We start from the raw sequence: 25,308 nt of genomic DNA, 5'->3' as shown, positions 1-25,308 counted from the left end.
CTGAATTTTCTAATTTAACTGAAGAAGTGGTTTTTTACCCACGAAAGCTTACGTCCAAATAAATCTGTTAGTCTTTAAGGTGCCACCGGACTCTTTGTTGTTTTTCTAATTTAACTGAATCTTTTTAGTCTCCAGGTATTGCCTGGTCCAGTGGATCTCAACCTATTTACCATTGTGGGCCGCATATGCAGCTCTCTCTTGTGTTCTGTGGGCCACAGCCACACAATACATATACACTCCCTGTATGGATGTCACATGGACCACAGCTGTGTGCTGACTGGGTGGGCTGCGGGTTGAGAACTACTGGCCTAGACCGAGGTTGCCGCGCACAATGCAATTGTCGCTCTAGCAGGTCCAGGGAAGAGGTGGCATTTACAGAGCCATCCCTTGTCCTTTCACATACCCAGCATTTTAAGAGCAGTTTCTGCTCTGTTTAATGAATACTGTGCTAGCACTCTCCATCCAAGCCTCTCCAGACACTCTCTGAACACTCATTAAGTGTCACAGCCATCCTGCAAAGCAGGAAATTAACTCCACATTTTACAGACAGATAAATGAAGCACAGAACAGCGAAGAGATTTGACCAAGGATACATAGCAAGTCAGTGGCATCGTTAGGAAAAGAACGCATGAGTCATTGTTCCCTCAGCGCCTGGCTCCAGTCACTAGACGCCCTCTTTTTGAAAGTCCCCAAGTCAGTTAGATTTACCAGCGTTTTGAAACGGAGAATCCCTCCTTTGGGGGCATCTGGATAGCAGCGACTGTGCTTTATTTTATGGTCCTAGAGCTCAATGCTTCAACTCTGGAGGAGGGTGATACCCCGTAAATAATAGGAGCCTCTGAGCGGCTTCAGGCTCTGGAGAAAGGGCTGGGATCTCTAGGCCTTTGGGGGAGGGGTTCTAGGCTGCAGCATTTGGTTCAACGGAGCATCAGTTATGAATATGACAAGTTTATGGGGTAGGTCGGCCGCAGCACAGAGAGCTGAGTTGGAGTTTAGCCAGTAGAGTTTGTGTGTAGAAAATCAATCACAGTCCACCCCCATCGCTCTCTCACACACACAGACACTGCAGATGATCGCTCTGGAAGCTATTTAAACAAGCGAGGGAACGGGGGGGAGCAGAGAAGCTGTGTCTGGTGGGCCATGTCTCTGTCCAAGGGTAGACAGAGCTCCCTGCTGTGGTGGGGTGGGTGTTCTCTCAGCGTCACCTCCAGCAGCTGGAGGGTCGGTCTCGTGCTGGCAGCGGGGCAGTCTGCGCCGCTGAGAGCTCGGTGGTGGCACAGTTACCAAGAGGCTGTCCGGGGGAGTTCACGGCGGGGCTGTTTTTTCCTTTGTTTTGATGCTGAAAGCTGCCCCGCATTGAGCTCTTTTCATCTAGCTGCTGCTCAAGGACAGGTTATGTCTCTTCCTTCCAACCAAGCATTGGTACTTCATTCGTGGCTGGCGTTGACTTGATGTTCTCATCCCTTTCCACTGCACCTCTGCCAAGTCCCAGCTCGTTCCATAGGGCTGCTGCTGTAGAGACTCTCTGAGCAGTCATCCCAAGGTGGACAGACGGGCGGAGGCGGGACAGGCAGTGTCAGATCAGCGTGCTCTCTGGTCTCCAAATGGCTGACTAGCTTCTCGGTGTGTGTTTGGCCCTGCGCTTCAGGGGAGCAAATGCTGCAATGTTTTGGGAGCAGGAGCTGCTCCGCCGGTAGGATTTATTTCCCAGGCTCATGAAAGTACGTTTCAGCTGCTCCCTAATTGCTACAAGGCCACACTGGCTTTGAAGTTGCTGCCACGTGTTCTGGCTCCTGTTTTCTCCATGGAATAAAGCCTCCTGTAACACAGGGTCTTTGGATCCGTTTGATTGTAACCTCCCTCTTGTGTTGCCTTTTTCTCTCCCGCTGCCCGTGCCCTGCAGATTCGGAGGATGACGGGGAGTCGGAGGCAGCTAAACAACTGATTCAGCCGATAGCAGAAAAAATCATTGCCAAGTACAAAGCCAAAGACGAGGAGGCGCCGCTGCTGTTCTTTGTGGCAGGAGAGGTAAGAGGGAGAGGAACTTCCTTGGTTTTATTTCTTCTGCTTTTTACATTAAGGGCCCGATTCTGCGGCTCTTAGACCTGTAATTTGCATTGAGGCCGGGAGTTCTGTGTGGGGCAGGGCTGCAGGACCAGGATTTTTATCAGCTACACAAGCATCTGCTTCTCTTTGGAAAGTAATTTGGGGGACTTCCTGCACGTCTTGTGAAGAGTGAGCTGACCTCCCACCCACCCCGGAGCACCTGCCCCCAAGGATCTCCTGGCACTTTACAGTCACGAATGAATACATGAATGTAGTACTTGTCCCCAGTGTACAGGGCAGTAAACGGGCACAGAGTGAGCCTGGTACAGAACCCAGGAATCCTGGCTCCCAGCACCCCGGCTCTAACCACTAGATACTGGTTTTTAACAAACCAATCAAAATAGCGTTTGGGAACACAAACTCCCCAGCTTCAGGCCTCTATTTGATAAAACTCAAACTAACCCCAGAAGTTTCCAAGCGTGCCACTCCTAGCATTCTTTAAATGCTTTGCCCTTAAGACGAATGGGGAAGTGGGGTTGGCAGGATCGCCGCACCGCAGGGGTTGTTGGCTTTGAAACTCCTCTTGTGCCAGTTTTCTCTTTGACTTTCCTATCAAATGAGGCCTGTGGTAACATACCATGGCTTGGGGCTGACTTCATGAACAGGTTGCTTCTATTCAGATGACAGCCTGGGGGCCAGGGCAGAGTTTTGAGGATAGAACCAAAGGGTTTTCTAGATTCTCAGATGTTATTTAACTGATTGGAGACACTCAATGCGAGACTCTGGTGTGACTTGTCCGTTCCTGACTTTCAAGCCGCATGAGACTGTGGAGTAACCTCCCAAGCAGAGAGAGACCCTTCCCTGGAGACATCAATAGACGGGACAGAGCTCTAGCAAACAGGCGGTGGGGAACAGTCTTACCGTGCTTTTCAGCAGAGTGGCCTAGCTCTCCATTTTTGATTCATAGGGGCCACTACTGCCTTTGCCCTCGCTGGATGAGGACTTGATGCAATCAGTGTGCACTCTCCCTCTGTCTGTGGGGTGTGGAGGGGGGCGGGGGGAGTAGAGGTTGCCACCCACTGCAAGGGGTGGAGACAGCTCCGCTGGTACTGAGGGTTCAGAGGCTAAGAATTCAGAGCCAGCATCTCAATGACTGGACTAATGGAGAGAGTGTGTTTGAATCCGAGAGTGATGTCACGTTGTCCATAGCCCTGCTTCACCCGCCCAGACTGCGCTGCTCTGGGGACTCAGTGCTTTAACTGGGAGAAGAAGCTGAGTGGCACTCGTTAATTGTGCTCTCTGTTTGCACCCCCCGCAGCCATTCAGAAAACGTACAGGGCGGGCTGGTCAGGCCTAGGGCGGGCGGGGGTGTGTGTGAAATGCATTGCTCAGCACATCCCTTTGGAGCATGGAGCCAAACTGGCCCACTTCTGTTGAATGCGGCCCTGTAATGAAGTGTGCTCTAGTGGCCTCTAATTGGAGGCATTCCTGCGTGAGATTTATCGAGAGCTCCCAAGTGGAGCTGACAGCCCCGTGATGGATGTGTCTCTGCGGTCCAGCTTCTGTCTGTCTAGAGAAGGAGCAGTGAGCGTGTTCCTGGTGTCCTGGAGGGAATCGCTCCTCCCTGACTCTGCAGCGCGCCCGGAGCCGCAGGGACAAGCGGGTATCCTGTCCAGAGGTGTCCCTGCTGTTCAGAGGCTTTGCAGATGGCTGGCTGAGTACCGCATGTACTGGCAGCCTGCTGTGTGCTCCATCACATGCTGCGACAGCCTCGCTGGCAGTGGGCAGGGTGCTTCCCCCCTCGCTGGGTGCAAGAGGTCCTTTGATCACATCTCGGCGACTCCAGGGCTACACCAGGTTTCCCTTTACACCCTCTCCACAGCTCTGCTTGGTAGGTGACCAGCAGTCCTCTGGCTGAGGTTGCTCAAATGTGATTCCTTCCTCAGCTGGCCAGAGAGGTTTCTGCAGGGCAATGCAAAGACCCTCCCTCTTCCTGGCCCTGCTCCACGGGCTGAGCAGGCTGCCTCGGATGTTCTGTCACGGTCCTGAAAATGAACATAGGCAATTGGGGACTCCAGGAGATTAGTGGGTCTCCAGCTTTCTGTCGGGTCCTGAGGTGGGGCCTTGGCTCTGAGCTGGATGACTCCTGGGCTCTGCGTAGTCCCTCTGCCAGGGCTGGCACTGAAGGAGAATGCGTTGGAAGTCTCCGGGTCACCTCGTGAATATTAGAAACTGGCCAGCTGGCTTGGATCTAAAAAGAACTGACCTGAACCTTCCCCAGAGACTGACAGGAACCCAGGAAGGCTGGGGAGAACTAGGATCCTTTCCCTGATCCCACTTCCTTGCACCTTTGTGGGCACGTCTAGAAGTGGAAACGCCAAAATACAGCAGCAGAGACAGGACGCCCCACAACTCCTAGGAGAGTCTGCGCACGAGACATGCAGCTGCATTTTTGGCTGCTGGACGGAACTTCCGAACTCTTGGAGGTTTGCTGGTTGCTGTTTCTAATACTAAGCCCCTCAGTATTTATTGCACAGACAGGAAACTTGGCAGGGCAGGCAAAGAGATGAACAAATGCAAACCAGCCTTTTCTTCCAGTCCTTGCTGGCTGCTAGGTGTGTCCGACCCCATTTAGCAATACCCTGGCATGGTGCGGCACGCAGAGGTACTCCTTTAAGGCCCTGTTTTCTTGCTACACCCCAGCAGTACCGAGGGGAGGTCGGGATCAATACTTAAATCTTATTCCCTGGGGAGCTGGCAGCTGACCAAAGCAATTGCTGCAGTGCCACCACTTCCTAGGGCCAGTGTAGGAAAGGGGCTTTTGCGTCTGACACGGGCACCAGGGGCTGACTCCAGTGTGGGTGTGAGAGGATGCAGCTCCCGTGGGGATCGCTGAGCCAGATTCAGTGATGTGACTAGCAGGGCATGTTGCAGGCCAGGTGGAAGTGATTTGGCATGCAGTGGGTGAACAAGAGGAGTGGGGAACTCGTGCGTAACTTCTCTGCAAGCTGCTGGGGGCGGCGCAGGTGCATGTGGTCAGTGAAACAGCAACAAGCATAGGGCTGAGTGCTGGGAATGCCTAGACCTAAGTTTGAGTCAGCACAACCCCAGCAATTTCACTGGCTGGCACAAGGGTGGCTGAGCGCAGCATTTGACCTTGCTGTGGGACCTTTCACGCTCCAGGCCTGTTTCCTCGTGTGTCCAGTGGAGACAGCGTTTCCCTAGCTGGCTGGGGGCTGAGAGGATGGGGGTTTGTAGAAAGCCTAGAAGCCCAGTGGAAGGAGCTCAGTGTGAACAGATCTTTTCAACCCTTTCCTAGCCTGTGCCGGTCATGCTGTCACTGTAGGCTTGAAAATTACAAACATGTTTTAAACAAGGATTGGAAAATCCATGGTGCCCTTTAACTCCCCTGGCGGGGCCCAGGAGGAAGGGTCTGTGTCTCCCTTCCAGGCACCCAAAGCAGGCGGCTGTCCCAGGGAATCGCTGAGCATGGGGCAGGTGCAAAGCCTCCCATGGCTGTGTAACATACGTGCGTGTGCCCGGTCCCCTTGCGCATGCCCAGCCCTTAGTGCTCCCCTCAGGGCCGCATGGGGCCTGGAGCAAGTCAGTTCTCTCCTGAGCTGCACTGCGCAAAGAGGGGAGCCTACTGTCCCACCCCTGCGGCTCCCTCCCCCACTCCAGGGGCGTGCGCTGCTCTCCGTGACACACACGTCCATCTCTCTCACACACCGTACCCCGCCCCCACTAACATCACCCCCTCCCCGGCTCAGCCCGGTTCTCTGAATAACCTCCTTGTTGGAAAGGCGTGTATTAGAATGGTGCCGTGCTCGCGCCCCTCCCCCGGAGCCTCTGGAGCGTTTTCTTCCCTAGCCCTCTTTCTCGCTGGCAGTAGCTGAAACACTGATGCTTATTCATGCTGCTGCCAGCTTCCCAGCCTCTACGAGTGGGGGAGCATCCTGAAAGTCCCATTCATCACCTTCTCAATAGCTCCGACTGCCGACTCCATGGCCATCCCTGCATTGCCGGTGGCCCTGCTCAGCCCTGGCTCTGCAGCTCACAATGCGGCCTGCGCGGGCGCCGCCCACTTCTCTCCCGGCGCCTCCGAGGCCCATTTGCATTTATTAGAAGGTTGCAGTGGTTTTGCGACAGTCAAATAAAGGGTGGGAACTCCTGCCGCCTTGCGTCTGGGCTGGCTCGTGTGACTCACGAGCCGTCTTCATCTTCAGGCCCATCAGCCGGTTCCAGGTCGGAAGAAGCGCAGGTTGGAAACGTCTGGGAAAATGCAGTGCTAAGGCCCTCAGCAGTTTCACAGAAACAAAGCCGCAGAGACTGGTCAGTCATTCCTCCCCTGCCACATCCACCATTGAACTGGCTGCTCTCGAAACCCCCGGCATTATAAATGACCTTCCGTGGCTGGTCGCAGCTAAGTGCTACAGTGCTACCCAGCTGACTAAAAAAATTTTTATTACCGCTGTTGAAAAAATGACTCTGAAAAAAGGCCCAATTTCAGATGCTGCACATTCTAGGTTTGGCCACGTTAACTGGAGCGCAGAAAAAAGCATCCTACTATGGTGCTTGGAGCCAGGAGCGAGAAATGAATCACTCCAGCCCTGGCTTTGTAATTCCGCAGCTCTGGCAGTGACAAATTGGTTTTTACCCTTTCCCCAGAGCTCTGATTTCCCTGCACGCATTGACCAAAATTAATGCAACCCCTGCTGCACACGCCCCCACCAAGCAGCGCTCTGGTTGGATTCATTACAGCCTCCACGTGTGTCTGGGGACAACTTGGACGAGGCTCTATTGTTCCAGGATTCTCTCCAAAATATGTTGTTGAATTGTCATTCTTTAATTGGTTGTGTGCTTGTGTACCTTCCGCGAGCTCAGATGTCACGTCTGTTCCTTGGCTCTGCGCTCTGACATTTCACACCCTTCCATTCGTGCTTTGCTCTTCTCTGGCACCTTGTGTCTGATGATCACAAAGCATTTCACAAACCACAGCGATATTGGTACTGAAACCAGTATGATGGTTGGTACTACGCGATCTACCACAACCACTTAGATCTTCATACCCAGAGCTGGGAGAGAACTCAGATTCCCCTGCTCCAAAAGCACAGGCCCTTACCATTTGAGTTAAAGGAGAATCTCCATTAGCAGCAATCAGCACAGAGCCTGTGTCACACAATTGATCTGTTCTGATCCCATCCAGCAGAGGGCAGTCATGTACACACAATGGCCAGCTCATTCTAGTACTATCCTGTTTTACAGAGGAGGAAACTGAGGCACGGAGCAGTCGGGTGACTTGTCCAAGGCCACATAGTGACCCAGTGGCAGAATGGTGACTAGAACCTGGAACCCCCTAGCTTCTTGTCCTGTGCTGTAACCACTAGGTTACGCAAACAGCAGGGCCATTAGGAAAATTACAGTTTGTACTAATACTAGTCAGGTGCGGTGGTGCGCAACTTTAATCCCATCAGAATGGCCATACTGGGTCAGACCAAAGCTCCATCTAGCCCAGTATCCTGTCTTCTGACAGTGGCCAGTGCCAGGGGTCTCAGAGGGAATGAACAGAACAGGGAATCATCAAGTGATCCATTCCTTGTCACCCATCCCCAGCTTGTGGCAAACAGAGGCTAGGGACACCATCCCTGCCCATCCTGGCCATGAATTTATCTAGTTCTTTTTTGAACCCTCTTATAGTCTTGGCCTTCACAACATCCTATGGCAAGGAGTTCCACAGGTTGACTGTGCATTGTGTGGGAGGCTGAGGCTGGCGGATCGCTCAGGGATTCTGGCTGCGGTGCTGATCAAGTGTCCAGTGCCACTGACAGCCTGGCCAGCAGGTGGCTGAAGGACTGGCTGGAACAACACGAATGATGTGTTGTGATCTGCGCTCTCTCTGTGAGGGCTGATGGACCGATCAATCAAGGTGACTAACTTTGTACCAGTTTGCTAGATGGACTTGGGCTATTCCACCCAGTGCCCACTGCCTCCCTCCCACTTGAGATGCATGTTGCCCTGGCCCTCCATGGAGCTTGGTCCACCCAAGTCCCAGGCTTGCAATCAGTTGCAGTCGGAGTGGGCAGTGGAGGCACTGTGCACAGGAGGGAGGGAGGAAACAGCGTTAGCTGGCAAAGGCTGAAATATGTTGTGCGAGTACGTGCACGACTGTTCTAACATCTCTCTTGTTCTCTCATGCTTGTGCATGGTGGTGGCTGGGAGGGGGAAGGGGGCCGATGGAAGGGAGTGTCTATTTATGTCCTGGCTGGGGCAGGGTGGGTGGGTTAAGCAGAGCATTGAGAAGTGAACAGCAAATCCCTCCAGCCCTCATGGGTCGCCGAGAGGCTGGTGTGTAGCCTACAGCTGACTGGGCACATTTGAAGCAGCTAAAGAAACAATGGCTTTGTGCTGAGATTGGATTTCTGAGCTGTATCCTGTAGCATGGGGCAGGCACGCCATTCTCTCAGGACACGCTAGGCGAGAGCATCCTGGCGTCCTCGGGGAAGGGGGCCTTTACCTCTTGCTTCTTGCTTTTATCTCGGTAGCCTGGATGGCACTGACTTGCTCTTGGAGCTTTCTTAGTTGCTCTCCTTGTCTTGTGACAGACAGTTCTGGGCAGAGGAGTGCAAACAAAGCCCACCTACTACTCAGAACTGGTAGTGGCTGCAGGGCTCAGATGAAACTTTCCTGCATCTCCTGCTTTTCTTTCTTTGGGCTTTATGCTCAGGGGCAGTTGGCCCCAAGGAGGTCATTCCCACCCCCGCCCATTACAGCTGTCTCCGTTAAGGGTGGTGCAAAGCCTACAGGAGTACGGGGTGTTCTGGCTCAGCCATCCCCATTCCATCAGGCCACCCCACGGCGTGAAATTACTGCTGGAGTGAGTCTCCATTTGTTGGTCACTAGGAATGCTGGAACCAAGGCGGCTCAGTCCAGGACTTGGGGGGCTACTGTTTGGACATAGAAATGGGCTCATCTCATGCTTAGCGCCTCTTGGCTAACTGCTGTAGTGCAGCCCAGGGGTAAACGCTGGCCACTGTCATTAGAGGAGCTGCTCCATCTTCATCTGAGCAGCCAGCGCAGCACCTCATTAAGCACTGCATGATGGGATTTGCAGTCTCTCTGGGCTGCACCTCTGTATTACAGATGATGGCAGAGCAGTCAGTTCCACTGTTTGCATCATCTGGCCCACCTACACACAGAAATTGTCCAATATAAGGATGGGCGAAAATCCATTTTGCCGGCGCACATTGCAGTGTGTGTGTTCGCACAGCAGCACGCTGTGTCGCTACAGGTGTGGGGCACTGGGAGTAGGTTTCCCAGCCCTCTGGCTCATACAGTAGTGAACAGGGCTACAGAGCCCCCGAGTTAGTCTTAATATTGGTGAGCGTCCCCTCAGAGAAGAGAGGGAACAAGACGACTGATGGGAATACAGATGAGACAGGACAGATTGGGGTTGGATGACATGAGGTGAATAAGCCCAAATGATACCTAGGTCGTGTCCACTTAGCGACCAGGGCCCCATAGTCAGTAGTTCAGTAAGTTCCCTACTAACAGGCTGCATGGTGGAAGTGGGTTTAGAGCAGTGGTTCCCAAACTTTAACAACCTGTGAACCCCTTTCACTAAAATGTCAAGTCTCATGAACCCCCTCCTAAAAATGAATATTTCCAGAGATTTTCTCCTTTACCGGAGTATACATTATAAAAGCAGTGATCTTGGAAATATAAAATTTGTTTTTATGACATGCTTATTACACAATATTTATTAATTATTTATCATTACAGTATTTTTATTACATTATGAAAATGGTAACACTCTTCCAAGATCTCACTTTCGTAGCTTGTATCACTTTGAATAAGCCTGTTATAAGACAAGGCTCCTATGCTTCATCAAGGAGTATCAGATGTGAAACAGTGTGAAGGTATTTAAAAAGCCAACTCAAAGAGTTCCTCCTACACAAGCATTCAGGTCTCGAGCAGTCCAGGCAAACAACGCACGTTACAACAAAGCTTAAACTTGTTCTTCATAATAATTTTAAAAACAATACTAGCTGCCTATTTACTTTTAAAAACAGCAAAAAATATCCACCTCCCTTTCCATTTCTTAGAAGGAGTCTTGAAGTTTAAATCTCTTCAGTGTGATAGATATGCTTGCTTTGATCTGCTTAGCTTTTGGAAGTCCAGGGGCTGTTGGCCCCATGCTGCCCAGGGTCCCTAGGGACAGCTCTGTCCGCCATTAGGGAATTTTTTCCTGAGAACCCCCTGTAACATTTTGCGAACCCCCAGTGGTTCACGAACCCCAGTTTGGGAAACACTGGTTTAGAGGGATCTGAATGAGGCCAGGCTGATGCTTGCCCAGGGGTCTCTTAGAGGGTGTTCCAGGTGGATGGACAGCAGCATGGAGGTGTTTGCGTGAGATGGGGAGTGTCCAGCCTGACCTGATGCGGGGAGAGGCACAATGCTGGGATAAAGGAGCTCCTTCCGTCTGCTTGCTCTCTAGGGATCTGCGTTTCCTTGGCTCAGATAAGGACTGCTTTGGAGGAGAGAAGCGTGTCTGAGCTTTTTCTGTGTTCTGCAGTTTTGACTTGAGAAACCAGGGCCCAGTAGGAGAGGCTCTTCACCTTTATCTTCAAACACGTTGATCAAGTGCAGGTGACTGGGGGAGACACCTGGCTGTTTGTCCGAATCAAGGGCTTGCTGCTACGAATTTCAACAGAGAACATTTAGCAAAAGGCCTTTCCAGGGAGGTGTGTTTGAAGGGAACTTGCCTGCAGAGAGAGCTGTTCCCTTTGTTCTGGCTTTCCCTGTATCTCAGGAAAATAGATCAGAGGATCCAAGGCTCAGGATAGAAAAGACTTGTCAGGTTGTCATGTTCGTCCATTTCTCCACCACCACTAATCTGTCTCCTGCAGGATCTTTTCCAGGACTTGTCCAGTTTTAAATCACCCAGTGCTTCCACCACTTCCCTCAAGGGGCCTATTCTTCAGCTGTACATTTCTGACCTTTCCTTCTTTCCCGCCTCTGCTCCTAGCTATCCCCTTCTCCCTAGAACTGCCCTAGACAATCAGCGTCTCTCCTGCCTTGGGGCTTAGACATGCCAAACACATGTAGGTGGTTATTGTATTCCCTCCACCCCTCAGGCATTACATAGCCACGCTGCACATAGTTGGGTCTTTTCATCTTCCCTCCTCCATGATTGTTATTCCTGCTCTTCTCTGAGCTCCTTTCGGTACTGGTAACTGCCTCCCTGCGGGACGGGATGCTCGGGTGCTCTGCGGGAGTTGAAGGGCAGAGTGGGCTGATGAACCAGACAGGTGAAGATGAATGCCTGGCAGCGCTGTCCTCAGAAGGCAGTGGCCAGCCTGTCACATGGGAACAGCGGGAGCTTGCAGCAGTGCAGCTAATGGCAGGCAGCGAGCAGCAGCCAGGATAGGGCACTGCTCCCTGCTCGTCAGCTACACTCCATGATCCCAGGAGTGGGGGGGGGAGGGGGGGAGTGGAGCAAGCCTGACAGTCTTGGGGGGATGCGCTGGTCTGCTGCCTGGCTTTTCCTGCGTTTATAGGGAAACCTGCTGGAGAGTTTCAAACCTAGCTAAGTGGTAAGGGGGGTTGTGTTAAGTTAGATGGAACGTATGGACTAAAGGTATTAACATAACCCAGTCACTGTCCAGCATTCAGCAAGGTTTGGGGCTGGCATACGGAAACCTCCGCCAACTCAGAGGCAAACACACCATTCACAATCCTGTTAACCTTGTATCGAAGATAGAGCAAAGGCGGCAAAACAGGTAAAGCATTTGCCGTGTAAAGTGCTGGGAAAGGCTTTCATTTAAACCACATCCCTTGTTCCTTTCCCTTTAGCTGGAGAGCGCTGTTAGAAGGCTGCCCCCCGTTGGACCGTCCCTCTGACGGTAACAAAGATGATAATGACTGTCCTTGGCGGGGGGGAGAAATATGTTAAGATGGGCGGGAGCTGATGTTGCTGTTAAAGTCTGATCCTGGTCCTCCCCAGGTGGTGGTTGGGATTCAGCTGGAGCTGGTGGAAGTGGTGATGTTATCTGGGTTGCTCTCTCTGGCCAGGTCAGGACATTTCTCCGGATCATGATGATGAACCCCGGGGATCTCAGGAGATTGTTGGGGTGGCCGCCATGATGGTGAAGCTTGCTCCAGTAGCCAGTTTTTCTCACCAAAGTCTCTTTCTTTAACCCACAAAGAGAGTGGTGGGTCCAATAGCCCATCATTTTGTCCACCAATTTTGGTTCACTGATTTCTGGTTCCAAACTTTTCTTATTTACCAGGCATGATCTTAACACCGTCGATGAGTTCTGGCCCTAGGAATCTGAGTTGGGTCTCTGCCTTCTCCGTCCAGGGGAGTGGGGGAAAACCTGACTCCCAGGCCTGTGCTGTAAGCATTCAGACCAGTGGTTCTCAGCCTTTTTTTACGTAGGGACCCCTAAACTTAAATAGATAAACCTGCAGACCCCCAACTCCTCCCTCATTATTTTGTTGCTCATAATTTGTTTCTCTTACGTTACTTTAATAGTTATCACAAATATTACTGTCGAGAAATGATTATTATTTGAACAGATGAACAACAAAACATAGCAAATCAAAATATTGACAGCTTACCTGATACTAATGCGATCCTTGGCCTTGTTTGGCAGCACACAGCTTGTCCAGTTGAGGGGTAATTTCACTTAGGCAAGTGCAAAGGTCATCTTGAGCATTCATTCTTGAACAGTGTTTGGTTTTTCATGCTGATGAGGGCAGAGAATCCATTTTCACATACTGAAGGTGCTTTAAATGATAAACTACAGCGTTCAAGGTAATATATGCGCCAAGTTGCTATTGACTTGTAATGTCAGAACATGGTGTGTCATTATTATGTAGGTGTTGGCACATTCGCAGACACCCTTGATTATACTGGTGGACCCCAAGTTGAGAACCACTGCATTAGACCATACTCCTCTCCCTGATGCCTGAGATCACTAATTATGTGGTAGTCCAAGGGCTGTCAAGTTGAAGAGTGAGGATCCCAGTGTTGCCCATGAGTCTGCATCTCCCACAGCCGTATGTGTGATGCAGAAGACTGGCCAAGTCCTAAGGCTGAACAGATAGTCACTGTTCAGTTTGACTACCTCAGAGTTTAGCTGTTACTACAGCTAAACCGTACACCAATACATTGTAATAACAGCTGCTTGTTAGTAAGGATGAGCAGGGCTGAAGCCAGAGAATTGTGATCCTGGTTTGGATTTTGATATCCATTCTCCCTCCACCCCCTCCGAATCTCAGGCCGTTGTGCTCAGGGTGGGAGAGCCATGCGATTCGATCCCAGGTCTGGATAAATTGTGTTTGCTTGTTTAAAGCATGAACTGTTTAAAGCCCTGTGGGGTTGGCTTGGTGCTTTGATTGGGGTGGGGTGCTGTTCCCTTTGGCTTGGTCGCTGAGTCAAGCGTATTGTGCAGGGCCAGAGTTCTTCATGAAATGCGCAGCCTGGATGCTGTGTCACACCAGTCAATTCTCCATCCCTTGGGCTTCATTCTCTTTGTTTATGGGCTCTTTCTTGCTGGCTTTCAGGATGACATGACTGACTCCCTGCGGGATTACACCAACCTGCCCGAAGCGGCGCCCCTGCTCACCATCCTGGACATGTCGGCCAGAGCCAAGTACGTGATGGACGTCGAGGAAATCACTCCTGAGATTGTGGAAGCCTTTGTGAGCGACTTTCTAGCGGACAAGCTAAAACCTGAACCCATCTGAGGGGCTTTCAGCACCGACAGACGTTATTTAAAACTAGGTCTCTTCCTCCGCTAGCAGAGTGCTCAGCGTGTTCTCTCGCACGACCCAGTACCCAGCCTTCCTGTGGTGCCTTGTTTTACGCAATGAATCCTCCTCCTAAGCAGACTCCTGGAGATGCACTTTCAGCAGGGAGTCGCTGGCATTTGGAGACTTTGCTTGTGCTTCATGGTGATATATTCTCTAATAACCAGGCCAGAACTGTTACCGTATTGTTATTTTATACACGGCACTAGCTAGCAGGCAAACGTTTTGCATGGTGTTCTTGCCAACTTAAGCATCAGGCAGTGGACTGGGGTTCTCGGGGCTCTTATATTATACTCCTCTTCTCCCTTCTCATCTTCACCCTTCTCTTCTCTGCCCACCCCTTCCCAGACAGACGCCAATGAAGCAATAAGAGAATTCTCCACTTTGCCACCCAACCTCCTTTCCCTCGTCAGTATCAGTGAGCCCACAGTGCCAAGTCGAAGTGTAACTGCTGAAAAGCTCCATGCGGATTGGTCATGATGCAGCAAAGGTCTTCCTCCTAGTTCAAGAACTCCTGTTTCTAGGTTGTATTTAGCCTCCAGCCACCTCCACACCAAACACACAGCAGCCTTAGTTAAGTGTCAGTCATATGCATTTGGGGGAAATCCCACGTACCCACCATACAACCCCCAACCCCGAGCCAAAAGGAGAAACAATGCAGGGCTGCCCTGATCCTCCTCTGCTGTTCTGACATTTTCTCATTCTCTCTTGCCCTTTTCTTTCCTCTCCCCCGCTCCCTGGTATGAAATGTCCTCCCCCTACATTAGTTGATTAAGATGTTCTTTGTAGCTGTTTCCCAAGCCCCCTTGATGGTGCTGTTCTAAACACAACCCCAAGCAGCTCAGCTGAGCCCCCGGAAAATTGAGGTTGTAAAAACTGTACATGGTGATTGGAACTTTGTAATAAAATGGTTACAGTCACCTGGTTCCTGGAGGTGCAGATTCCTCACAACAAAGCCATAGTTATGGCTGGGGTGAAGGTTTGGAGATGGGCCCGGGGGGTGGGGGGCTGAGGGAGAAGCATGTCTGGTGAAGACCTGCAGGCCTTACTCGCATGAGTAAAGGGTTTTGGTTTGGGGTCCTCATTGTGGCCTTTCTGTGCCCAAGGGGCTGCTGTACCAGTCTGTGGCTGGAACCAACCAACCAGCCTTGGTAGATCTTGGTGCTGTGTTTCATACAAAGAGTTCGTTGTTAAATTGGAGCGTGACTCCTGATTGCTGCAGGTTACGGGTTTATCCTATGTAGCCCCTTGTTAGAAGCATTTAAACAGGCCTTCCAGTGCTGGAGAGTCCAGGTTTTCTGCTTGAGCGGGTCAACGGACACTACTGTGAACAGCTCCGGCGCATGGCATGCATGCACACCCATTCCAGATAGGGACCACACATCTCAAAGAACCTCCAGTTACAGTAAGTAACCTCCTCTTAGAGATCCTGCTGTGTTCTTCCAACCAACCGTGTATTTTGGAGCTGTAGCCTCTCCTGGATTGGTTAGTTCATCCATGAGCTCTTTTCCTTACGTTGACCAAGCAGTGACAGTACTAGTGGGCTCTGGGGTATCCCAGAAGCCAGTGGAATCTGAGCTGTAAGGTGGGAATATGTATAGTAGAGACATACACAGACACCCCGCTATGTATCAACGCGGTGCACGCTCCGAACAGCTGAGGAATGGAAGACAACCGCTAACCAGGAAACAATGCCATGTGCTGCTACAGCCCCTTCCATCCAGGTAGGTCCCAGGGCCTTACCAACGGGCGGTAGGTAGGTTAGAGTTGTTGGCCTTGTTTCACAGAGGGAGAAGCAGTTTACCGAGAAGTGACTTGCCCAACATCTGTAGTGAGTTGGTGGCCTCATCCCAGCAGGCTTTCCCAGTCCGTGGGGGAGAGAGCAGAACATTTGTGTGTTGGGTGCCTCACAAAATGGTGATGTCTGGAGGCCTTGCACCTGTGTGCATATGCAAACGCACACCTGGAGAGAAGGGATTATTTTGAAGTTGTTAGTTGCTGCGTCCTCACCCTCCTGAAGGAGGCGCTATTGTCCCCACTTTACAGGCCAGAGAGAGAGAGGGAAAGAAAGTGGTAGAGCAGCACTAGGCCAGCTGCCTGGACTCACGGGCCCCTGCTTAATTTGCCAGACCACGCTGCCTTTCATAACCAATCAGTGGCTGAAAGCTGGACTGAGAGTCCCTGTAGGCATTTCCTCAGTCATGTAGCTCTGTCGGTGATCATTTCCTTTAACAAACCTACATGCGTCCTTGGGGAGGGGCGTGTTGGGGAGCCATGTGGTGGTTTGTGTGTGTTGAATAGCTGGGGGCGTGCAAGCTGCTGCTTTCCCCTTCAGCCCATTTGTCACTTATGGCAGGATTGTAGCCTCCCCTTTTATCCTTGCTACAACAACCTACTAAGGAAGGAGCTTGGAAAGCCAGCCAGCTGTGTGAGAGAGAGGAGTCGTATCAATCTAGACGGCACAGACAGTGCTTCAGGGCCTGTATTTTATTTAGTGATCATTAACTAGGCAATGAATAACTCAAAAAGCAGCAGGATTGGCTGTTGAGTTGGAGACAAACACTGCAGACAATTAAGCAGAAGAGGGATTGGTGGTTGGTGGCATCGATCTGGGTTCTGGTCAAGGTGCTGATGTCCATTGTGCTAGGTGCTGTACAAATACCACGTCGAGCCTGTCAAGTGTGACTCCAACCCAGGGGGGAGGAACTGGAGCCTGTTGCGCTGCGGGCTGTTCAACAGCCAATGAGATGGGTCAGTCCAGGTCACAGAGACCAGGCTGCACACTGGGCAGCAGAAAGGTCCAGCAGCCTGGTCCCAAGCTGCTGGGTGTGACCGAACAGTCCTGTGCACTAGAATTCTCCACTTGTCCCTCAGGCTGGCCTGTCCATGTGGCAGTCAAAACGTGGGGTGGGGAGGTCTGCCCCATTGTCTGCCCCCAGTTGGTGCTTCAAGAGGATTTCTGTCTCTGCAGCTGCTAATCAGGCACCTTTCTCTAGTGCTTCCAGCCCTGAATCACTCAAAATACACCATTGTAAGTGGAATCTGCAGCAAAATACCAAAAAGTAACTTAAAAACCAGGGGAAGGGGGGTGGTAAGTGAGAAATTCTGCAGTCCTGAAGTTTTGACCAAAGCTGCATGCACAGAAGTGGCTGAGAATAGGCTTGTCTGAGCAGGGTAATTGCTTCCAGATCCCATTGCCATCTAGTGCATGTTCTGTTTCCATAGCATGGGTTTCTGGTGCTTTAGGGAGAAAATGGTGTCGATGCAGTTTGAATGAGAATCACAATAAGGCGCTTAAATGGGATATTGTTGGTTCATGCAGCACTGGCTGATTCTAGACATTAGGTTAGGAGCAAAAACCCCATCTGGCAGAGGCTGCTCAGGCTCCCAGAGTAGGACTGTAGGTGTAATGCTGAGTCCATGAAATAAAATCACTTAATATTGGGTATGTTCGAGTGACTGCGGCAGCTACTCAACTAGGGCTAAAGTGAAGTGTAAATGTTTGTGTGAACCTGGCTCTTCCCCTGGCCAGGGCTGGCATCTGGTTCGGAGGAATGAGCTGTTCTCCCGCTGATGCACTTTCAGTCTTGATACTGGCAATGCCTTTGAACGGGGCTGTGTTAAATGCTCCCTTCCAACAAAGGAAAGATTGGATCAGGATGTGCCTGAGGGAACAACCACATTCTTTCTCCGTGTATTTATCGAGCATCCAGTTCCCAGGATGGCTCTGTGCTATTACTGAATACAAGAGCCAAAGGAAATGGTGGGCCACTGCTAAATCATTGTACGATCATGACAGCCTCTGAAAATTCGGGTTTTTAATATGGACTAAGATATTAATCTCTTAGCAGCAGCTGGTATTGCAGCAGGAGAGCTCGCGCTAGGGTTGTCCACTAAACAAACCGTTTTAAGAAGTTGGAGAAATAGTGTAGGGCACCAAGGGGCGTAGTTCCCAAAGGGCTTCCTGCACCCACTCCTGCTGCTCCTCGGTGCCAGGACCTGATGGCGCTTGGAGAGCCTAATTCCACCGGCATGTGATCACCCAGGGCCAGGTTTACTGCACATTGTCCTGCCACCATACAACCTCCTGCTCCCAGATTGAAGGGGGTGGCCAGGAGCGGCTCAGCTCTTAAGAGAATCTATTTTTTGGATTTCTCCTCCTGCACAGCCCAGAGCCTGTCTGCTGGATGGGGAAGAACCCAAGGCATTTCCCATAGAATGGGACTCATTCTGCAGTTCTTTCCCTCCTCACCTCCTCTTTCTTCTTCTCCTTCACACTCCCCTCCCCCCCGCCCCTTTCCTTCAGAGTTTAAATCTGTGCCATGGGGGCACTAGGAACAACTCTGGTCCCCACACAGGCTGCATTCATGACAAATACTGCCACCTTCTGGCAGAAGGCTTAACCTCCGACTTAAATTAAAACACAATGCCCGGAGCTAAAACTGAGGATTAAACTCTAGCCAAGAGTGTTTGATGGCAGAATTGGAAAACTGACAGTCTTTGCAGGGACAGCACACCACTCTAATTGTGCCACAAAGCGTCACCCAGAGAAGCCTGTATCACGCATAAGTACCTCCACCACGTCTGTCTGCTCTAAGGGCTAACATCCTGCTGGTTTGTCCCTGGCCTCTTGCTAGGGTTGGTGTTTACTGAACCAGTGTTGATGTTACTAAGGAACTCCATTAACTGGAATAGCTTCCTGTCCCCTGCACCAGCAGCTGTGTTCACCTCCCATTTCCTTTGCCAAATCTGGATGGGGCATGAAGGTCACAGTAGGAATTTTGCAGCTGCAAGGGTAACAAGATTTCCCACAGACCAACAGTGTATGTGACAGACTTGATCTATAGAGTTTTGTGGGTATGTTTCACCGTTTCAAATGTCAGGACTCTGCATCCCTCCAATGTGCTACTTCTCTTGCCTCCCGTTAGCCTATCCTGCTGACAGCGGGGACCACAGGTTTAGGGGCAAGTGGGGGAAGGGAGCTTTTGAACTGATTTAAGCTATTACCATGAACGCAAACAGCTGTCGGTGCTTTATCACATTCTTCACCATGTTTCTTTGTGTAAACCTAGATACACAGGGCCCAGGATTATGGGAAAGGGGGAAAAATACCACCAGCTGTTGCCCTCCACTACAGCACCTGCAGTAGGACCTCCACCAGGAGTAGTTTTAAGGGATACAATGGAAAGTTTGCTGGCGGGGACCTGGCCCAAAGCACCGCTGCAGGAAGAGATAAAAGCCATTATGCTGGAACTGTTTAAATAACGCACTAGGCTGCCTGAACAAACAGGCCTGGGGCGAGAGAACTGCATTCCAAAGAGCAGCTATGGCAATTCACAGAGCCAGTGGGCCCCCTGCCATAACTGATTAGCCACTTCACGTCCTCACTGGGGGGTTTACAGAGCACTAGTGACACTACATTCCAATGGATTTTACTGCCAACTGCTGAGACTTCAATACAGAGGTTTTTCCCCTACTGAAAAGGAAGCCAGGGGTGTTTTTTCTTCTGTGAGAACCACATATCGAGCCCTTGTACAATACAACTTACACTTCATCCCTGCTGCACTGGCTCTTTTACCTTCCCCCTGGCCCTGTAAAGCCACATGAAGCTCTGCTGCATTATGGGCAAGCCAGCCGTGCAGCGTGACCAGCATCCTCTGCCTTACAATGAATGAGAGAACCTCTGGGGCCCTGGTGAGAGACTCCCTCCTGCCCTTTTCTTCTGGATGGGGGAGTCACCCACCCCAAGAAAAAGAGTCCCCTTAGGAGAACTGTCTGTAAACTACACACGATTGCACAACCTCTCCTTTGCTTTTCCTACTCCCGGTAATGCGAGTCACTGGAACCTTCTTGAGCTAGCTTGGTGTACAAGGGTCAGAAGCGAGAAGGGGGGGGTGTTATTGCTCAATAGATGGCACCAAACCCAACCTCATTTCAAAGGTGGGGGAGCAGGCCTGGATTTGAGGATTTAAGCTCATTTGATAGGGACTTTAACTAAATCACTCAAGGGCTGTGTTAGCAATTGCTAATTCTTTTGACTACCTCTAAAAATGGCTCTCTGCTAACCCCCTTATGGCATTCCTAGGGAACCGGTCAGAGCAGCAGCAGGTGCAAAGGCCTGCTCTCTCCAAAGCCTACACCTTGATGGCAGCTGCAGGTAAGTGTGGCCCTTGGAGTCCCAAAATTTGGGCACACTGCTCAAAGTTTCATGTGTTCACTAATGCTAGGGGGCATCAAGTGCAGAAGGTGGGCACTCTGTGGAGCATCTGGGTGTTGAACATGGGCATGGACCTCTCGGGGGCAGGTCTGTTTTAACAGCTGTGCAAGTGTAAACTGAATAGCAGTTGCAAAACCTGTGATTTTATTGATCCCTCTGCAAGCTGCCTGCATGGGAACATACAGAAGAGGAGGCTCTTTCTGTGCAGAATGGTCTCCTGCACAGTTTAGCCCAAGGCAGGGAACTTCTGTCCTTTGCTCTCTTGCTTCTCTCTCAACTGCAATTGTCTCTTCCCCTCAAACAACAGGATGCTCGCGGCCATGGCTGAGTTCAAACTGTCCACGCCTGGGACCACAGGAATAATCAGTCTCTTCCCCCCCGTGCTCTCTGCTAGCCGAAGTGCTTCTGTGCTCAAACCATGGGTCTCCCCACCAATCACCACCGCTGCTGCTGGAGCCCGTGTCCAGTTCTCGTGGTAATATTGAGTGTCAAGTTCTGGGAACCAGGCCTCATCTGTTCCCTGCTCCTCCTCTTCGCTCTCTGAATCAAAAGCCAAGTCCTCTCTGCCTATTGGAGCCTTCAAGTTGTGAGGTCTGGAAACCCAACCATAGCTGCTGGCCTTTCCCGACCTGGCCTTTCCCGACCCGGCCTCCATCTTGTCCTGTGTTCTTGGGTCGCGGCTGTCAGCCACGTAAATCTCTGTGTCTGTGGGAAGATAGTTGGAAATGGATTCCCACTCCAGATTGGCAATGATGGGCAGGCGGAAGTGAGCCCCCATGCCTGCACGAAGCACTTTGGGCTCCCACGGATCCACGCAGCCTGTAATAGAAAACAGTGAAGGTGCAAGGGCTCCACACGAATATGCATTCAGCACCTTGTGCCAGTGAGAGAGCACATCGAAGGAGAATGCTTAAAAGCTCCCTGGGGCAAGCCATCATCTGAAACAGCCAGGAGGGCCTATGGGACGGTAGCAGCACACAAATTGGAAAGCTAACCTCTCTTAGCTCCCTCAGTATGCAGTTATTGATGGGGCGCTGTATTTATGAACCTGCCTTTGTTCTAGGCCCCTAGCCTTGCTAGGTATCACGGGAGTATTCCACAGAAGGTCCAACACACCGTGAGCTGTTGTGTATTTCCATCCATATCAAGTGAAATCTCATCACTTTTCCAAACGGTTGATTTTTCATTAAACTCTCCCGACCCCACAGCTGAAGTCATCACAGACTCCTGCTCTCCAGAAGGAGGGGCCTACCTTTGGTGAGCAGCACTTTGCTGCAGCCTGCTCCAGCTGCAGATCTCAGTATAGTCCCCAGGTTTCCTGGATCGCGGAGATTGTCACAGATAAGGGACAGGGGCAGTGAATTCCGTTGCTGGACAGCTGGGTAAGTCATCTTGGCATGGTCAGGTCTGGAAAAGATTCCTGAGGAAATAAAGGGAGAGAGGCCCATTGGCAAATGAGGCTCAAAGGCTTTTCTGACACAGCACTGCCCGTGGGATGCATCTGTTTTAATCACTTCTGATTTAACTGATACTTTTGTGGTGGAACCGGAAGTACTGAAGATCGGGTGAGGAGCAGTACACTGCTGGAGTCTGCGTAAGACTGTTTTCCTAGTAAAGTAAAGACTGAAAGCATCATTTAAAAAACACCCCCCCCTCCCCGCCCATGGGCATCATCACCTCAGAGATTGTAGGTGCCATTTTTCCACAGGCCACAGCAGAATACCTGTATCACCAGGCACCATCAAGGATGTCAGTTAGACACAGGCCTCAGAGCCACCATGAGAGTGCCAATCATCTTCCAAGCTTTGAGGAGGTCTATTGAAATGTAGTCCCCTCCTCAAGTGGAGGGGCAGGTGACAAGATGGTCTCTCACATCAGTTTGAGTGGAAGCAGAGAAATCCTTTCTCTAGCCAATTCTACGTGACACCATGTCACTGGCAGAGTAACAGGAATAGGCTAGCAAAGAGACAGTCAAGTCGTATTTGTCACTACATTTATTTTAATAAATGCTAAGTGCAGCTACCCTTTGTTTACTTTCTAAAGCAAACTTACCTATCAGCCCTTGAGGAGTTATGAGGTCAGACCAGTTCTTAATGTCTTCAAACTTCACCTTAACTAGAGTGGTTTTCTTCAGCTTTTCCTCAGGCAGTTCCTTCAGGTGCCCCACGGTACTGAAGAAGAGAGTCTGGGGCACTGCTCCAGCATCCAGGGCATCCTTGATAAGTCTCTGACCCTCCAGCAGAATCTTCCCATGCTGGTCGCGAAACTTCTTCGACTTGGCAATTGTCACCACTTTTCTACAGAGAAGATGACCAGTTAAAACTGCTGGGATGTAAGTAACATCTCTGGTCTGCTTTGAAGTTTGCCACTTGCAAGTGGGGGGTGTCACTCGAAACTTTCCTGGACTCAATATTATTCCTTCTGTCCAATGATTGTCTGCATATATATTTTAGAGTGGCTGCAGCTAGTCCTGATCTTGTATGGGATCCATTATTCTCACCCTTATTAATCTCTACAGCAGGATCAATATAAGGCAATGGTTCTCAACCAGAAGGGGGTGCAGGAGCCAAACTTTCTTGGGGGCCTTGGCTGCGCAGCGAGCCTTCTTGGGGGCCTTGCATTGATCTGCTTTTCAGTACCGAACAAGCCCAAATTTCTCAAGGACTGACAGTAGCAGCACTAATACAGGTAAGGAGTGTTTTTATAATACCATTTGACTTGCATTTTGATGTAAGTAATTTCAGGTACCTCCTGAACAAACTCATTAGCAACAGTAGGTGGCAGTATCCTCGCTATTCTAAAGGGAGAGGGGCCACTGCCAATATAAAAAAAAAAAAAAAAAAAAGGACATAATTCAAAAAAGGATTGAGAACTCTAAGGGATTTACGAACAGACACAGAAATGGGACTCTGAACAGACACTGACCACAGAGTACCGTGTTAGCAAATTCTTTGCAAGTGCTTTAGCTGAAATCTTAATAGTTACGTGGAAAAATGCAAAAGCGAGTTTTGCAAGAAGGCTCATGCACCGGCAGGCAAGCACCAGAGTCAGAAACTTGGTGCCTCTCCCAAGAGCTGACAGAAGAATTTCACATATGTAGCATATTAAGGCTTTGTTCAGCTCTTACCATAACAGCTGAGGTTTTGAAAATTGTTCCCTCTACTGTCAGGACTTACTCTGACATAGTGAATTTCGCCACTGGCCCCAGTTTCTCTCTTTCCATTATTTCATGTAGCATGATTATTATGGCAGTGCCGAAGGGCCAGGCCCCATTGTGCTAGGAGCTGCAAAAAAACAGCAAAATAAACAGTCCCTGCCCCAAAGAGCTTCCAGTCTAAACAGACAAGACAGACACTGGGTAGAAGAAAGGATTTAACACGAGCAGAGTGAACAATGTGAAGGCAGCAAACATCCTGCTCGTTCCATGACTTTTTTTTTTTTTTTAAGCCAAAGTAAAGAAAACTGAAGGGAAGCAGGGTGAGGGGGACAAGGCAGAGGAAAAGAGAGTAAAAGCAACAGGGGTAGAGTGAAGCTAAGATGGAACTGGTAGCATGCTTTCCTTTCATGGTTCATGTATGCACTCAAACATGGAGTTTGCATGCTCCACAGTTGGTGGCAACACAATTGAAATCATTACTTGAAGCCAAATGTAAAAACCTCACTTGTGCACTAATAACTTGGAGACTTATTGTGATTTAGTAGATAGTTAAAATTGTGATTACTTATTAGCCTTGATGATGTAAGTCTGAATATTGCATTGACTATGAAAAAAACACTGATTTTTACAATGAGTTTTTGCACAAGAAGAACATAAGAATGGCCATACTGGGTCAGACCAAAGGTCCATCTAGACCAGTATCCTGTCTGCCAACAGTGGCCAATGCCAGGTGCCCCAGAGGAAATGAACCTAACAGGTAAGTTATCTCTCTCCTGCCATCCATCTCCACCCTCTGACAAACAGAGGCTAGGGACACCATTCCTTACCCATCCTGGCTAATAGCCATTAATGGACTTAACCTCCATGAATTTAGTTCTCTTTTAAACCCTTTTATAGTCCTAGCCTTCACAACCTCTTCAGGCAAGGAGTTCCACAGGTTGACTGTGCGCTGTGTAAAGAAGAACTTCCTTTTATTTGTGTTAAACCTGCTGCCCATCAATTTCATTGGGTGGCCCCTAGTTATTGTATTATGGGAACAAGTAAATAACTTTCCCTTATTCACTTTCTCCACTCATGATTTTATATACCTCTATCATACACCCCTTTAGTCTCCTCTTTTCCAAGCTGAAAAGTCCTAGCATCTTTAATCTCTCCTCATACAGGACCCGTTCGAAACCCCGAATCATTTTAGTTGCCCTTCTCTGAGCCTTTTCTAATGCCAGTATATCTTTTTGAAATGAGGAGACCACATCTGTACACAGTATTCAAGATGTGGGCGTACCATGGATTTATATAAGGGCAATAAGATATTCTCCGTTATACTTTACAATAGCTACAACCAGAAAACAGGACCCTTCAGTGCTGGAGTCTGGCTGGCTGCTTCGGATTTATTGCCAGTTACATTCTGCCCACCTCGCTGCCCACAACTAAAGTAGCACGGAGCTCCTCGATGTGCCAGCAGGTACCGTGGCCTGGCCCCAGAGGGCGGCAGTCTGGGGGTGGGGGCAGCGGGCTGGGGCACCGGCAATCTGCCCGGGTGCTTCGTGATGCGTCTGTCACTAGGGAAGGGAGCCCAGGGAAACGGGGGGCGAGCTGTCCGCTTACACGTGGTTTTGCTGCCATGGTAACGGTCTCCGGGGGCCCTGGGGGGGGGGGGGAGAAGGGGAGGCGGGGGCGGGGGGGGGGGGGGGGGCGCCGCAGGGCCTTACCCCAGCCTCCTGTCTCCGGGCTCCGCCTTCTCGAAGCGCAGCCCCTGCCCGGCCGGGCTCTTCTCCGGGGCCGGCCGCAGCCGGGCTCCCTTCGGCTCCGCGGGTTCCCGCCCGGCCGGGGCGGCCGCTCTCTGCTCTTCGCGCGGGGGCAGCACGCGGACCGGGCTCCGCCTCAGCGCCCGCACCCAGCGCCGCCCCGCAGCCGCGCCCGCCCCGGCTCCTCCCGGCTGAGCCCGAAGCAGCGCGGCGGCGGCAGGACCCAGCGTGAGGCGCCTGAGCGCCGCCATCTTGCCCTGACGCCAGGTGGCCCCGGCCGGCCGGATATCCGGCTGTGCACGTGACTCCTCCCCCTTTCGGCTTCCTAA

The 25,308-nt window shown here is 50.8% G+C and overlaps 2 protein-coding genes across 2 annotated transcripts in view; one reads left to right on the top strand and one right to left on the bottom strand.

Moving 5' to 3' along the window:
* Positions 1-14,773, top strand: part of NXN (nucleoredoxin) — a 34,482-nt gene extending 19,709 nt beyond the window's left edge. The window contains exons 7-8 of the mRNA XM_024211283.1: positions 1,904-2,028; positions 13,615-14,773. Of these exons, the coding sequence (XP_024067051.1) occupies positions 1,904-2,028; positions 13,615-13,797 (308 nt within the window). The 3' untranslated portion in view covers positions 13,798-14,773. The remainder of the gene's footprint in view (positions 1-1,903; positions 2,029-13,614) is intronic.
* A 5,422-nt stretch (positions 14,774-20,195) lies between these two features.
* On the bottom strand, positions 20,196-25,248 carry MRM3 (mitochondrial rRNA methyltransferase 3). The gene is made up of 4 exons (XM_024211231.3): positions 24,944-25,248; positions 22,130-22,374; positions 21,330-21,497; positions 20,196-20,896 (listed from the first exon to the last, which is right to left on the bottom strand). Exons 1-4 carry the CDS (start codon positions 25,228-25,230, stop codon positions 20,304-20,306), a joined length of 1,293 nt encoding a protein of 430 aa, XP_024066999.2. The 5' UTR covers positions 25,231-25,248; the 3' UTR covers positions 20,196-20,303.
* Between the last annotated feature and the right edge of the window lie 60 nt (positions 25,249-25,308).

Source organism: Terrapene carolina, unplaced genomic scaffold, assembly GCF_002925995.2.
Source record: "Terrapene carolina triunguis isolate 2854851 unplaced genomic scaffold, T_m_triunguis-2.0 Scaffold231, whole genome shotgun sequence".
NCBI classification, from domain to species: Eukaryota; Metazoa; Chordata; order Testudines; family Emydidae; genus Terrapene; species Terrapene triunguis.
This window is presented reverse-complemented; position numbering and strand designations above follow the sequence as displayed.

Coding starts and splice junctions, on each gene's coding strand:
- MRM3 (XM_024211231.3), bottom strand. CDS start 25,230: ATGGCGGCGCTCAGGCGCCTCACGCTGGGTCCTGCCGCCGCCGCGCTG. Junction 22,375..24,943: donor CCCGGAGACAGGAGGCTGGG/GTAAGGCCCTGC, acceptor TCTTCTCTGTAG/AAAAGTGGTGACAATTGCCA. Junction 21,498..22,129: donor AACTCCTCAAGGGCTGATAG/GTAAGTTTGCTT, acceptor TTATTTCCTCAG/GAATCTTTTCCAGACCTGAC.